This window comes from Suricata suricatta, chromosome 15 (assembly GCF_006229205.1).
Source record: "Suricata suricatta isolate VVHF042 chromosome 15, meerkat_22Aug2017_6uvM2_HiC, whole genome shotgun sequence".
Classification (NCBI taxonomy): domain Eukaryota; kingdom Metazoa; phylum Chordata; class Mammalia; order Carnivora; family Herpestidae; genus Suricata; species Suricata suricatta.
In genome coordinates, this window is record NC_043714.1 from 55,793,687 (window position 1) to 55,810,047 (window position 16,361).

At 38.4% G+C, this 16,361-nt stretch overlaps 1 protein-coding gene across 8 annotated transcripts in view; it reads right to left on the reverse strand.

Moving 5' to 3' along the window:
• Positions 1–1,056: 1,056 nt before the first annotated feature.
• The window catches only part of TRPS1 (transcriptional repressor GATA binding 1), a 245,485-nt gene continuing 230,180 nt past the window's right edge, over positions 1,057–16,361 (reverse strand). For all 8 annotated transcript variants that reach the window (XM_029923204.1, XM_029923201.1, XM_029923196.1 and 5 more), the window contains 2 exons: positions 5,795–5,917; positions 1,057–2,333 (listed from right to left, as the gene is read on the reverse strand). In XM_029923204.1, the coding sequence (XP_029779064.1) occupies positions 1,272–2,333; positions 5,795–5,917 (1,185 nt within the window). In that variant the 3' untranslated portion in view covers positions 1,057–1,271. The remainder of the gene's footprint in view (positions 2,334–5,794; positions 5,918–16,361) is intronic.

The window sequence follows — 16,361 nt, forward strand, 5'->3', positions numbered from 1 at the left end:
AGCCCTATTTCCCTGAGCAGTTATGCTGAGGAGTTTTCCCTTCACGGATAGTTTTACAAAGCCTGAAGTATTAAAAGTACTATGAAGATATACTTCTAAGAATCCTATTTAATGCTACTTAACTAAACCTGTATAAATCTAATGAAGGGAGTGACTGGTACATATACCAACTGTCAGTCTGTGGTAACGTAACCTTAGACGCTGCCTGGCCACAAAGTTTGGAAATTATATTTAACCAAAAGAAAATAAATAAAATACAGCAGGTTACCTTATAGAGAAATACCATGTATTCTAAACAAATTAAGCCCATGGTCTGAACTTTTATATCCATCTAATCTTTTGAACTGAGGGGGATCCCTTTAGTTACAATGCGCCAAGTGAGATTGGTGACCAAAAGGAGGCTTAAGAAAAACAAATCCAAACTGCTTCATCACATACAAGATAGAAATATCTGGCTAAAGAAAAAAATTACTACGTAAGCACTGAGGACACTGTTTTTAAAAAGGCATATATATTTGGACAAAGTGAACCTAAATTGCAAACGAAAGGACTATTTTTGAAAGGAGTATTTGAACATCTAAAGGACAAAAATCTCAGAGAGGGTGTGCATGTGTATGTACAGGCAGGGCTGGCCAAAATCACTGTGCCACCGGCTGTCACTTTCCTCGCTGCTCTCTCACCAAGCCTAATCACAGCTCACATTTCTAGGTCTAAGTCCAAAATGTGGTCAATGAGAGGAGACTGATATAAGAGGTGCCATTTTCCTTTCACTGCCCTGGAGATTAGCTTTCTCCTCATCTGCCTAGGAATTCATGCTGCTTCTAAATTTAGGCAACAATTTATGGGTTTATGAACAAATGGACCAATGGCCAGCCCAATACTGTATTAGTATCATAAAATGTAAACCCCTTCAAATTCGAGATAGCTTTGATCTCTTTCTTTACAAACATAAGAGAGTCTGGTGATACTTCTTATGGACAGTTTCCACAGTACACATTCGCCAAGATGGTTTTAACTTGCTAGGTTCTAAAACATGACTATTGACCATCTTCCATCTTTTTTTTTTTTTTTTGTTTCTCACTGACCATTTGTCTCACTTTTGAACCTTGGTAACCTACTCATCAAAAGAAAGAATAAAAGAAGGGAATTTCATGTTGGATAAGGCAGGCTCTATGAAGTATTTTTTTAATAGGTCTTCATAAGACATTACAAGCTATTGAATTCCCATCAAGAAAACCTATTTCTATTTAATTGTGCTAAGTGCTAAGGTTTTACTCTTTAGGTTTTCCGTTTTTTTCTGCTTGTGCATTGTTCCTATGCAGGCCCCTCTGGATATGGGTTGTGAAGTCATATTTGTCCGTGCAAAGATGCTGGCATATGCTGCACTGGAAGGGCCCACTGTCGCCATGGCAACTCATATGCAAAGCATACATCACTTCATCCAGAAAGACAATGCCACAGTGCACGCATTTTGTTGAAAGTTCATCTTGAGTACTTCTATCAACTTTCTCTGTTTTTACTACATTCAAGGGACCTTCACTTTTTACAGTTGACGGTGCCTTCGTTTTCTCCTTGGAGGCACCGTTTGCAGTTGGCCCAGGTCTGGAATGCTTGATCGCCAAATCGAGAGGAATGTCATTGTCTGATCCAACAGCTGAAAAATGAGGAGGCAGATTGAAGGTGGGATAAGGCACATAGTTTTGGCAAGGATTTGGTAGGCCAGGCACGTGACTCAAGTAGTGCGGATTCCCAGGAACGGAGAGCTTATATTTACTCCAGAACCGCAGCCAGTCCGCTTCACTCTGGAAGTCATTATGTACAAAGGGAAGTCCGAAAAGGGGGTACTGGTACTTTTCAATAGGGCTGCCTGGTGGTGAATAATTCGGGTGTTTCACAGGTCTCATGTACTTCTCTATGGGACTGCCTCTCTCAGAACTTCCTTTCCCTTCTGATACGGATGAACTGTTTCCTGGGTCTCCAGTACTTTCCTGAGGACTTTTTATCTGAATGTGCAAAGGTTGCATCCTTTTGTGAATATCCAGAGTTTGGCTGACCAGGACTGGCTGCTGAGCAGAATGGCTTTTAGTCAATGAACCCTGGGCTTCGTATTTACTCAGGCTAGGGAGCGGAATTTCTCTCTGGTGACCTTCAGTTAAATGATCTTCTGACCTCCTCTCTAAGGGGCTTCCGTTGACCTGCTCCTCACTGCCACCCCTCTGCTGTTTGTTGAGCTGCTCAGCCTGAAGTGCCTCTGGGTTAAGGCGCTTTCTTGTCCTTCTCCTGATAATTTGCTCACCGTTGTTTTGTTTAATGATGTTTAAAGGCCTGGGAGTCTGCAGAGAAAACACACACAATACATAAAAGGAAAACATTAAAAAAATACATTAAGATGCATTAACGATGCCTCACAGATATGAACTGCACTTAAGTTCAAAGCAAGGGTAGACTTTTTGTTATAGATTTACTAAATCGCCTCCTTTTGCCCTAAAGCGGGATCAGAGGGAGTAACCAAAGCACGCTATTTTAGCCTAATTAAATCATGTCCAACTTCACAAGGAGGACTGAAAATTTTAATCTACTTAAAAACAGCTTTTCCGGGGCGCCTGGGTGGCTCAGTCGGTTAAGCCTCCGACTTCGGCTCAGGTCAGATCTCGCATTCGTGGGTTCGAGCCCTGCGTCAGGCTCTGTGCTGACAGCTAGCTCAGAGCCTGGAGCCTGCTTCCGGTTCTGTGTCTCCTTCTCTCTCTGACCCTCCCCCTCTCATGCTCTGTCTCTCTTTCTCTGTATCAAAAATAAATTAAAAAACATTAAAAAAAAATTAAAAAAACCCAGCTTTTCCAAACTCAATAGAATTGCATCACTGAGTGATAAAACTGTGTAGAGAGTTACTTGAAGAAACGTGATTTTTAGGAAATATTTCTCAACTTCTGAGTCATGCACTATGATGTCGATACAGGAACATGGGAGGCAGCCTTTATTGACAACAGTGGAAAAATTATACATTGCTACGGGCTGAGATGGGTCCCCTTCTTTGTATGTTAAAGCTCTACCCCACCATGTGCCTGGAGCTGGAGATACGGTCTTTAGGAGGCAAAGAAGCACAGATGAGGGCACAGAGAGAAGGAGGCCTTCTATAAGCCAGGAACAGAGTGCTCCACACAGGGCCCAAGCACACTTCCTCTGACCTCCAGCCTCCAGCACTGTGTGAAAATATATTCTGCTGTGTAAGCCACTCAATCTATGGTATTTTGTTATGGTAGCCTGAGCTAACACATGCATTCTTCTAAATAATTGCAAATGTGAATACAAAGCTATTAAATATCACAGCACAAATAATCAAAGACAAATAAGGAAAGATCTCAGGTAATCAAAGCCATATCAGTGGGTCACTTTTTTTTTAACCTCTCACTTTTATTTCTCCTTGTTTAGTAGGATTTCATATATATAATCACTATGTAAGATTTTACTTGTTAACAGGTGAAGTGTTTGTTTTCTGGTGAAAATCTAAATTCTTTTGTAGCTTTGGTTCAAGTACCTGATATCCATTCTACTCTGTGCTTAGATTGAATGCTTTCACTCTGCTTGTTTTTTATTCAGGTTAAGCGATATATGATTGGTATTTATGTACATGTTCAACAGGTTTTGTATTAGAGGACTAAACTCCATAGACAAGACTATACTAAAAACTTTACTTGCAGTGAAGCGCTCTAACTTTGATTTATATAATCAAAAGAATAAGTTTAATAAATTAATGTATATTTATAGGTGAAAATTTAGGGAAATCTTTAAGTGGGCTAAAACCTGATTTTTCTAAAAGAGTACTTAAAGCGGCACATCATTTCTACATAGAATGTGAACACATACACACACACACACACACACACACACACACACATATAAAATGTAATTTGTGAATTATTCCTAGAAAGAACCCATTTGAATGCAAGAGAGTATCTTTTACATCTTTTTTTAAATGTTAAGTTTTTAAAAATGTTTTATTTACTTTTGAGAGAGACAACGTGAGCAAGGGAGGGTGAGAGAGAGGAAGACAGAATCTGAAGCAGGCTTCAGGCTCTGACCTAGCTGTCAGCACAGAATCCGATGCAGGGCTCGAACCCATGAACCATGAGATCATGACCTGAGCCGAAGCCAGATGCTCAACCGACTGAGCCACCCAGGTGCCCTGAGTATCTCTTACAACTTAAACAAAATCTAAATCTAAATCTTTTTTGGAATGTTTGGCATTTTGAAGGCAAGATAATACACTTGTTGCTGACAATTCAATGACTGATTTCAGGACAAAAATTCTACATCCCTTGGATATACCATATTCATTTGTTCAGAATGTTCATGTTTCTAAAGAGCTCATATGTATATTACCAAAATATGCAGTATTTAATCTATATCTTGTAAGGAATCATGAAATTTGCATTAATACTCTTCTAAAACCTTTGTAACTTCTGTGACAGTCTTTGACATGAGATGTAAGCATACCCTTTTTGTACTTAAATTTATGATTTAAAAAACCCCTCAAAACTGAACACATCTTGTCTCTGGAGAGATGAATATTAAAATAATTATAAAAAAGGGTTTACTTTATATCATAGTTGTTAAATTATCATAACCTGGGAGAGCAGTAGTATAATTAATTCTTGGTCTGTGATTGGCCAGAGTTCAATTAAAAGCATTAACGTCAATACTCATTAAATGAAAGCTTATTGCTATCTTTAAATGGTGAAGGTAAAGAAAAAGTAAGTTGATGTGGTGCTGGTGGGGAGGATCTTTGTGCTAGCTATATGTAATAACTAAGGCTTTACAGTTTACCACCAATTAGTATTGTTGGCAGCATGCATTTTTTTAAAGAGTGCTTCCAATGGTCCATTTATGAGGACGTTTTGTCTAAAACTGTATTCCCTGTAGCTGTAATTTATTCATTGGCTGTGCTAAGAGCTGTGGTAAAATGCCAAACAAAATGAAAAAGGCAGAGGGAAATAGATTTCTGTTTACTAAGTGGTGTATTCCTATTTTTAAAGGCAGTTCTTGTCAGCATATAAGCTTTCTAAAATTAAAAAAAAATCCTTCGGGAAGTCACACGCATAGATAGATGGAGGAATTTGTGAGTTTAAACTTTATTACAGAATTCTAACTAAAATTTGAGAAGAAAGGACCAGAGAGACCTCAGTGAGGCACAGAAGGAAGCCAGGCAGAGATTTTGAAACACAAAGCATCTTCGCACTTGACTCTGAGATGCGGGCTGTTTGAGCCCTCAGACGCCTCACTGAGGGAGGGCCGTGGGAAGAAGGGAAGAGGGTTCACCTGGGGTTCGTGGCTCCTCGTGCAGATCCACTCTTCGGAACGTGCCTGACTTCCAGCTCCCAAAGGAGCCAACATGACACTCGTAAATTCTAAAGTTAAACTGAATATAAGCACTCTTTCCCTGCCCTATATTTTATATGAGTCCTCTTTTTAAAAAACTTATGTATTTTTGAACTTTTTGCCTAAACTAATTTCACCAAAGCCTGATAACCACAGTTCGACTCTCTGTTACAAAAAGTTCCCAGAAATCAATCACTGTCCTCTTCTATATCAAAAGAAGCATAATGCACCGCTAATGATCACAAATGTATCTGCCCATAACATCTAAGGCCATTTCATCATAAATCACATGTGTTCTCAAAGTGACTGCATTAAAGTCTGCGGGAGCAGGCGCTGCAAGCCAGGGAATGGTGCACATCACACCACAGACCAGGCTGCTTTATAAAGCTTGTCCTCAAACAGTCCAACAAGTTCTTACCGAGTGAAGCTTCTGGTAGAGGCCACACGCGTTGCATACATATCCGCCATTTGCATTCTTTCGCCAGAGAGAGGTCTTTGTGGTCAAGCAATTGGCACAAAAAACACCCGAGCCTCTACGCCTCTGAAACAGGGGAAAAAAACACAAGGTCAGAGGTGAGTCACATGATCCGTGGAGTTAGACCAAATCAACCCAGGAGTTTTGTCTTTAGACTAGCAACAATGACAGTATAAAACCACACTGCCCATAATGAGGTCAGGTTCAATTGTGTTTAATAGGCACCACTGATTTTCATTATAATTAACCCTACAGTGATGGATGAGGTGTGTGCAACACCAAAGGCTTTTCACAGAAACAGCTTTAACTTTTTGAACTTTGGGTTTTGTGCCTTTAATGATGGCCCCTAAATGCTGAACCCTAAAATACACCTTTTAAAAGTGTCAAAACAAAAGTCAAAAGACGGAACATGGTAGTATGTTTAATATACTTCAGAAAGGGGGAGCACATGCTACCTGAGCTTTAACATACAGTCCAGCGTCCAATAAACGAGGCATGTGAACTATTTAAAATGAAACCTGATTTGTGTCTTTTTGTAGGTCATTCATGTAACGCATGCAGGAAGAGAATATACCACACTCAATCCCAGTTTTTGGTTTGCAATTGTAAACCTTGAGAGAGCACCCTCGATTTCCCAAAGCTGAGGGGACCGGTATAAACTTGTGCCAATGAGAAGTACAGTGTTACTGAGCACCCTTATGAGGTGTGCGCTTAAGCCAGACGTCACAGTCCCCTCAATGGCTATTTATTTTATTTGCCTCAGACTTGGAAATCACAAGCATTTCCGAATACAAATTGATTTTAGTGGGCTGCATTCTGTAATCACCAGATTCAAAAATAATCTAAGAATATTTAAAAGTAGATAATTAGTATTGCTTGTTCCATTCTTGCTATCAAGTAATGATTCCATTAAACTCATTGAAACAAAAGTCAGGCTGTGTTTGTAGGCGCAAATGTGAACAGGCAGGAAATGAAGTGCTCTTGCTGCGAAAAAAGACAGCCTGAATTGCAACTTTGCTCTCCTTTCTCTAGGAAGCGAAGCATTTAATGATAAAATATTCATGTTAGATAAGGAGTGGAAAAAGTCTTGCTGGAAGCCTGTTTTATTATAAATTTAAAATTACAAATACCATAAGTCAAAATTTCAGGGATTCATAAAATTTAGGCAATTTATTTAACTTGAGTCCATACTGTAGAGGAGCATACGGTATCCCTGCCAAGAAAATACAATGGTTATAATTGTACTCTGATACATTTCAAATGGAAAGCTTTCTGCAGACATAATTTTGGCTTCAAGACTGGAACACTTTCTTGGCATTGAAAGGGCATTTGATTCATCGGGTGTTTCACAATGTATCACTAAAAAGACCTGGTGAGCAGCCAGTTCCCTATAGGGTGATTTTTCCATCCAGATGCAAGTGCTATCAGAGGCCCTCGTCAGCTAAACTAATTATGATCTTGCAATTGCTGATGCCTGCTCACTCTAACATTCGACATCCTCCATTAATCATCAATACAAGGAAAATGAATGAAACGTAAAGAAATGAGGGCTGGTAAGCTGCACAGCCATAAAAATCTGAAATGAGAGCAATAATTTAACAAGATTGGGGGAATGTTTTTAGTGCGCACAAAGTCAGGCTAACAATTGCCCTTTTCAACCAAGAACACGATTTCATTAGTGTAGCAGGTTGTGCTACTTTAGGTGATGTAATAAAAGCTAGATTTTTCACAAAGATAATCTCTGGCTCCCCTTTTTCTCCCTCTCCGCCCAAGTCAGGACCAGGGTAATACATCACGGTTAGAGCCACGGCAAATGTTGGGTGTCAGTCCACAAGTCCCAGATGGGACCCACTGCAAAAGTAGAGACTGCGCCCTCCCGAAAATCAGTGAACTATTAGATGCTATGTTTATCAAACATTCTGGGGGCCCTTTTATCTGAAGGAGGTTGGGAAGCCTAGTTAGGTTATAATTGTGAAACTTCCCTGGGGCTGTGCCATCTTCTTCCTAGATCTAAATAACACATTTGGCAAATAAACACCAACTTGATCCACATAAAGGCAATGTAAATGTCCATTTGGAAACTAACCCACATAGATGGCTGAGGCTCAAATTTGAATGTGTAACCATTCACTCCAGCCTGCTTTTCTTTCCTTATGCCCTGGGTGCTTGACACAGCATGCCAAAGTGGGTGTAATCCTGGTCTCAGAGAGCGTTTCAATCCTTGCACAATTTTGTGCTTCGTTCTCTTGCAAAGAAAATGCGCTTCATTAGTTAGAGGGAAAGTCCTGAAATTATAGCACTGGTTTCCGCAGGCATATCTTGCTTTAAGCAGCACTTATGCTCGACTAAAGAGGTATATTTTAGGAAAACTATACCTTATTTTAAAGACATCAGGGTTACTCTGGATTCATTTACCCAGAGTCAGTGTAGCATGGAGGTTAATAATCAGATTTAGGAGTCAGACTACTTGCATTCAAAACGGGTTTCTGCCTTTTGCCAGGTGCAACTTTAGGCAAGTCATTTAACCTCTCAAAGCTTCAATTTCCCCATCTTTAAAGTGTGAGCCTCTATAAGATGTGGGCAAATGGATGCAATTAAAACAGTACCAGTGATGTAGCAAATACTCAATAAGTTAGCTATTTGTCACAGGGATTCAACTATTTTTTTTTTTGCAAGGAAAAATACTTTCTTACTTTTGTTTTCATCTCATTAATATACTTATTGACCCTTGAAGAGATGCTTAAGATCTACAGTTGGATGTTATCACATGTATTTCACTTGTGTCAATCTTATCAAATATGAGAATGGAAAGTTGAGTCAGAGTGAGATATCTAGGTGTTCACACCTAGAATTCAATAGGAGCGTACTTGTGTGGGGGTGGAAAGTAGGAGGGAGGTGAGAAATATTTCACATATTAAGTTACCTCCCATCTACACAAGTTTATCACTTTGGTAAGCACTATACAGCCTTATTTTTGGTGCTCTTGGAATTTCTGGAGGCAGCAGACAATGTGGGACAAGTGGACAGTATCCTTAGTTGTGTAACCGCAGCTACCACTGGTCCACATCTCTCTGAACTATAACTTAGACGAGAGTCCTGATGTGGTCGCTCTGGGTGTAATGTAACCTGGGTAGACACAACAAAGCATCTTTCTGAAGTTATCAATACCCTGAGCCCGACCAAGTGTAGCGGAGCAGTCTGTTGCAAAGGAAGGCAGAATGGAAGTCTTTTGCTCGACTTTTTAGGAACAAGCTTGGCCTTGTTAACGGGAAAGAAAGGAACTAAAGACTTTATTTCATTCATAGTTTATCATGTATGACAGAGTTTTCAAATATTTTGCCATTCTCCTTTATACTATGTTTGTTAAGGACAGAAGTCATGGCTCCTAACAGTCATCAAATATTCTAAGTAATAGGCACCTAGGACAGTGCTCTGTCTTGAGAGGCTCAAAATTAATAAATTGAAAATAATCTATTAGAATTAAAAGAAGAGGAGAAAGGAGAGGTGAGGAGAGGCGAGGGGAGGCGAGGGGAAGAGAGGAGAGGAGAGGGGAGGAGAGGAGAGAAAGGAAGAGAAATGAATCTTATTTCCTATTATTTTTTTATCACTATTGGTCACTCCTACTTTGAAAAAATGTTTAAAAAATATTTTTTTAAATGTCTCCCATTTGAATTGACAAATTAACTTGGGCAGAGATGACCAATGATGTTGTAGAAAAGAAAAATCAAGAGAATTAATTTTCCAATCCTACATTTCACACTTGTTTGTCAGGAAGAGTCGAAGCCAGTATTTGTGAGGTCCCGAGGATACAAAATCAGGCAGACCTAGGCTCCAACTCTCCGTTACGTACGCCATATGGTCACGTGCTGCTGATCGCTCTGTATGTGCATGCCTGCGTGTGAACAGTAAGATGACTTCTCCTTTTCTACAAGCGGTTTTTAGGAATTAATAATAACTTATACCTCTATGACATTATTCAGCAAAGAGGAGAATCAAGTCACATCACGTCACTTCTGGAGAAGACATGAGAGGAATCGTAGCTAGGAGAGGACACCAGTGGTGTACCCGAGAGATAGATCTAGCAAGATTCTTCCCCTGTTCTCAGGCCGAGCGGAAGCTGTGCTCTGGTATACCCAAAGACAGGAGCCACACACTGTCTGCCCTTGGCCTTCTCTAAGTGCCTCTTCTACTTCTTTGTGGGCTTAACTGAAAGAAAGAGTGAAGGATGGGGGCGGGGGCAAGCCCAAATCCATAAGAAAGTCACCTCAAATGAGCATTTCTAAAAAAAAAATTCTGGAATCAACAATCTGAGGAACTGATTTTTTTAAACTTAAGTTTTATAGTTTGCCTATACTTTTCAATCACATTTGTGTGACCTCTATATAATTTCTGTTAGCGAATAGTTTCCTGTGTGAAAAAGGAAGGATGGTGACAGAAACAGTTAATTATAAGGACTTTTGAGGCCAGCCCAATGACTGGCCTAGCAAATGTTTTTCAGTATTAATTACTGAGATTCTTCAGGATCACTTGTTTCAATGTATTAAGACCACAATATTGACTTTCACAACAGCAATTTAGATGATGACTTGGACAATCATTCATGTTCGGGTTTGAAATAGAAAATGACACACCCATCTTTTAATATAAGTACACTTACAACCCAACATAATTATTTTTCCTGCTTTGAAGCGCACCAAGAAGTATAATGGAGAAAATAACTAATCAAACAAATAAACAAATGAACAAAAAATTTAATTTAGGTTCATAGCTAACCACTGTGTGGTATCACTGTCATTAAATTTTTCTGAAAGCTTCTGATTCAAGGTTTGCTTTTAGGGGGACTTAATTCTTTAGTCGGTTATATATCAGTGAGTTGAGAGTTGGCACAAGTGTTGGTTACTAAGCCCGGTGTGACTTAAGAAAAAAGTGAAAAGCTTTAAATTAGTTTAGCTGTTTTTATTGCTTATATTATTATTTGAAAATCAGCCCAAAACAAACATTTTAAGGCTTTCGAATTCCATTAACAAAGAATTGATTTCATTTGATTAATAAGAAATATCTTTGAATTATTCATTCAAGTGGCTAAATATTCAGAGGCATGGATATCTGTCTTCAAGATATTAAAGTCTCCATCAGTGAAAGAATTTGTGCAGAAATGGTCCTTTATGTTAGTGCTCTATGAACCAAAACTATACTGAAACCATGTAATTATATAACAAGCTTTGATAGGACGAGTATTTACTCACATTTTTTATGGTTTTATATCTTAGCCATTTTAAGTCAAATCAATCTGAAATTTGATATACATGCTGTTAGTGCAGATCGACCTCAAATACTTTGTAACTCTTTAAATAATTTCTGTGTTTATTCTATCATATTAAGAATATTTTATGAACTTCATTTTAGGGACTGACTGTACAGATGGCTATGATAGAGACTTTTGGTACAATTCTGTAGTAATAACATTTCAGTGATAAATGAAATCAGCTTGGCCCTGGGAATAATTACTGAATGTCTACCACGTGCCTGGCACTATGCTACAAACGGGGGTTACAGTGATGTATGTGATAAATATGGCCTGTAATCTCTCTGGGTTTCCAGTAGGCTGTGCTAATAACATTATTAATTTATGCAAATTATATGCAAACTTTTCTGAAGAAACCAAAGTACATTCTATCAATAAACTTTTATCTACCTATCTACTTAAAGATTTTATTTTTATATAATCTCTACACTCAACATGGGGGCTCGAACTTACAACCTCATGATCCAAGAGTCACATGCTCCATCACCTGAGCCAGCCAGGCACCTAATAAATCTCATTAAGGGCTGAAAGTTATCTACTAATTAGAGGGCTTACTCTCTGTACTCCTTTACAAAAATGGGTAATAGTCTAGTCATTTTAGAAACAAGTTGATACTTATTTATTATCCCATAAGTAATAATATCCTATAATAGGACAATAATCAATAACACTGCCCTATTAACTACCAAAGAGTTGATATGTTAAATAATGTATTTATTATCATGTATCTAGTTGACATTCAATAATTATGAATAAATGATGATTATTGTTCATCACTATTACCACCACTCAGTGACAGAGACGGCTACCTCCTCCTCCTTCTAATCTTCCCCAAGAGAGGATCAACCACTTACTGACTACATGTCAATAGACCCTACTGAATGCACAGAACGCAGCACCTAAAACCACTTAAAAACAACTGATGGCTTGCAACAAACACCTTTACATTAATAGCCAGAGTTTTACCCAAAGCACAGGCCACCCTGTATTCTAGCAGGAGCAGGGGAAAAAAACGCTGCCAACACAAAGCAATAGTTACCAATATCTTGGCTGACTTTTGTTCTAAAAAGAATTGTGAAGAATTGTGCAGCTGAAATGGGTTGCACAGCAAGTCTCTGCCTGATTTAAAACAGCCCTCTTTGCCCTCAGATTTCTTGCCAGAAAACTGAAGAGACTCTGCAAGGTTCAGCCAAGCACCCATCTTGCAATCATCCTATCAGAGAATTTGGAAACAAAACTTGTTTACCCTGCTTATTAAATTCACTTCCTCAACACATCAGCAATGATAATGGAGACCAGTGTAAACTAAGTTGACATCTCTGGCTAGAAGCGATAGAGCCGTCTCTGTTCCAGGACATGAGGCAATCCATACTCGAGTAATCCTGCACTGTACCCAGGTATGAATATGCCTAAGACTTATCACACTGACACATCACCATGTGGGAGCTGCCTACGTATCAAGAAAGGCTAGTGTGCCAAACACATGAGTTCTGTTTCTTTGGGGATGCAATTGGTGTAGACGGATAGTAGAAAAATCAAGATTTGTCCATGTATATCCCATACATCAAATTATTCACATAGATTCTTCAAATTGGCAGAATTTAGAAATTTGTCACACACATACAGAATCCATTACAAAGGTTTGAAGGACTCTATCTCCATTCTTTGACTTATCCCATATTTGGTAAGCGAGCAACCAAATATCCAGTGTCATACCCAAATTGCATAAAGAACCAGAACCAGAGGGGCACCTGGGTGGTTCAGTTGGTTAAAAAGCGGACTCTTGGTTTCAGCTCAGGTCATGATCTCACCGTTCATGAGATTGAGCCCCACGTCGGGCTCTGTGCTGACAGTGTGGAGCCTGCTTGGGATTCAATCTCTCTCTCTCTCTCTCTCTTTCTCTCTGTCCCTCCCTGACTGGTGCTCTCTCTCTCTCAAAAATAAACTTATTAAAAAAATTAAGAAGCAGGACTAGAAAAACTGAGATCTTCGGAGTTCTACCCACACTGTTTCTGTAATAATGTTCTGCCTTTACAGCAATACGTATTTAGACAGCTCAGACTATGGTTGAAAATTTATGTCTGCACTGTCTTTTTTCATTCCACGTGAAAGTCATTATTGTCAAAAGAACTACTCAAGTCTTTCACTGCTTCTATTTCTGCCACCACGGATCCATTTTCACCTTCAGCTACAACAGTCATTGGAGAGTTTCTCTACAGGGACTTCCTTCCATGCCAGTGCCAACATTTGACACTGAAAAGGAAGAAAAAAGGCTTTTGGAGGTATAGAAACAATTTTAGCACCTCTTAAGCAAACTTGAGCATGAGAATATAGTTGATTCTGTTCTAATAAATTTATTGCACATTTTACTTAAACAGTATATTTTGTAAACACATTTATTACGGAAATTATTCACACTATAAAAAGATAAAAATTTTAAATGATCATGATAAAGAAGGAATCTGTTGTAGAAAAAACCTAAAGTTCCAGGAATTTAAATAAAAACACAAATTGAGTTATTTTATGTAATGCCTATGTGGGGTTGCCTTTATCATAGGTAATGATGATGATGATGATGGTTATTTTGAAAGAAACAGAAAATACCATGTAATAATCAGGAATTCTTTCCTTGGGGCACCTGGATGACTCAGTTGGTGGAGCATGAGACTCTTGATCTCACAGTTCTAAGTTTGAGCCCCATGTTGGGTATAGAAATTACTTAAAAAAATATAAACTTTAAGAAAAAGGAATTATTTTCCTATTAGCTAACAGATAATAATTGGTCCATTAAGTCTTTCCATCCTCATGGCATTCACATGGTTCTTCAATGGTTCCTAACATTCTTTTGATAAAATTTATGACACTCTCCCCAGAAAAAAAAATATGTCAACTATTTGTAAAATAACTTCAGGCTGTTCAAAAGAATGTTCTTCACAAAATGTATCCAAAGATTTCATATGGCTCTGAATGCCCACAGATCTGAAGGTTAAGAACTCCTAACATATATTATCCTGGTTTAGATCAAAATGAATTACCAGGTGTTACTATTCTCCCACTTTAGTTGATGAGGTAAAAAGACTGGGAATGGATGACTTACCTAGTCTCAAAAAATCCATCCTAGTCTCTAAGTCTAGTTAAAATCACAGCATTGTATTCGAGAAGCCATTTCTGAATCAATTATCTGATAGAATTCTCTTGCTTGACTACTGTTTGTCCTTTCCTCTTTTTTTTTTCTTTTTTTTTTTTTAAGGAGGCTCCACATGCAGTGTGGAGCCCAACATGGGGCTTGAACTCATGACCCTGAGACCATGACCTGAGCTGAGATCAAGAATTAGACAAACATTTAAGTGACTGAACCACTCAGGCTCCCTTGTTCCTTCTTTAATAATCACCATCACACATCTAAGATTTCTCAATACTTAATATGTGTAGGATTATATACTTTAGGCTTAATTTCATTACCTGACCTCTTCACAAAAATCCTAAAAGACAGGTATTATTGTTGTTGTTATTACTGTTACTATTATTCCCTCCACTTTACAGATGAGAAACAGACGCCCTAGTAAGGTTTTTCAGTTGATAAATAGGAGGGCTAAGACACCAACCCAAGTCTCCCTCACTTAAGAGCCACAGTTCTTAACTATGTTTCAGGTCCTAGTACTAAAGAAATGACTGGGGAATTTTTACCCAAGATATTTCACCATAGCTTGGCTTTGAAGAATGCTTATCTCTTCAAACCACCCTATAACAGCTGATTGAAATTATGCAAGTTTTGAAGTACCAGAAAGAAATGACTCATCCTTCATCAGATATGGCAACGATCTGTTTTGAGGTTGATAGATACAGTCATAGCCAGAGGAACACAGCATTTGGCTGATGGAGAGGTAGTGGCAGGGAAGGGGGATGGGTGCAGTACACGGGTTTTAATCGTGCCATTTCAAAAAAAAAAAGGCAAAAAAAATAAGTATGTAAAATAAGCCTCCGCTTAAAAGCAGAAAAGAATCGACACCATTGACTTAGCTCCTAATAATGCCCGGTCCATGGGAGGACAGCTGGGAACCAGAATCTCTGTTTTTGCATTAGTCTTGGCTAGAGATGGGGCAGGAAAAACGACGCTGGGTTTTGACAAGTTCTGTAAACACATATGTTCAGATAACAATTTACTAGATTTACTTTATATACTTGTATGTTCTCTGGCAGAGACCTTTTGCAATGTGTGGTATCATCATTATTCAACATAAAACACTGCCAATTCTGAAAGATGAAGTTATTTTAATAAATTGCCCAGATTTGGATAACGTGAAAATATTTTTAATTATTTCCCCTTAAATATTTCCCCTATTGTTACATATACGTTCTTCATCAACCTATGGAGTTGACTTTGGTACTCTTCATGTGAGATATGGTTCCCATTTCATTACAGAGCAGCTAAGACCAAAATATTCTGAACTCTAAACACGTTACACAGGCTATCAGGTTGAGAGGCTACAGTACAGATCAGATGTTAAAACATAGCATGTAGGCTGCTCAGCAGGAGGATGGTAATTGCGGTATATTTCCACTTACCAGCAAGCAAATTATGGAAATACACTTAAATATACTGAAGTTTGACACAACTAAGAATCAAGTTAAAAATCTGCAGATGTGTGTCAATAATAGACTAAATATTTGATAAAGTATATTGGAAATACTTGTACTATTACATCCTTTAGGATTTAAATACACAAGGTTGGGGGGGAACTAAGAAAAATGAACCTGAACTTCATTTAATTTTGAATCCATAAATAATTCTTTTAAAATATCTCATTTTTACTCAGGTTTGTATTTCCTCGGGACACATATGTCATAGGTATTTTAATACATCTTTCCAATGGTTATAATAAGTGCTTAGCATTTATGTCACTGTTCAAATCAAGGGTGTATCTTTATATGAGAACTGTGTCACTGCTCTCAGTAAAACCGAACTTGAGCAGATAATTTCATCACAGAGGCACTGTGCAGACAGGGAAATCTAAGCTGAGTTTTAAGGTTTTAATAACATTATTTTAAAGAGACAAGTTGAAATTATGAATTTCCTTGACAATAATGATGTAATTTTGTAGTAACTGAAATCTTTCTTGAGAAAACTGCTTCTTCAGTCATTCACACAGTCAATTACACAGGGAAGTACTCTGATAGGCTGGCCCTCTGTCACCCGCCCCCCAC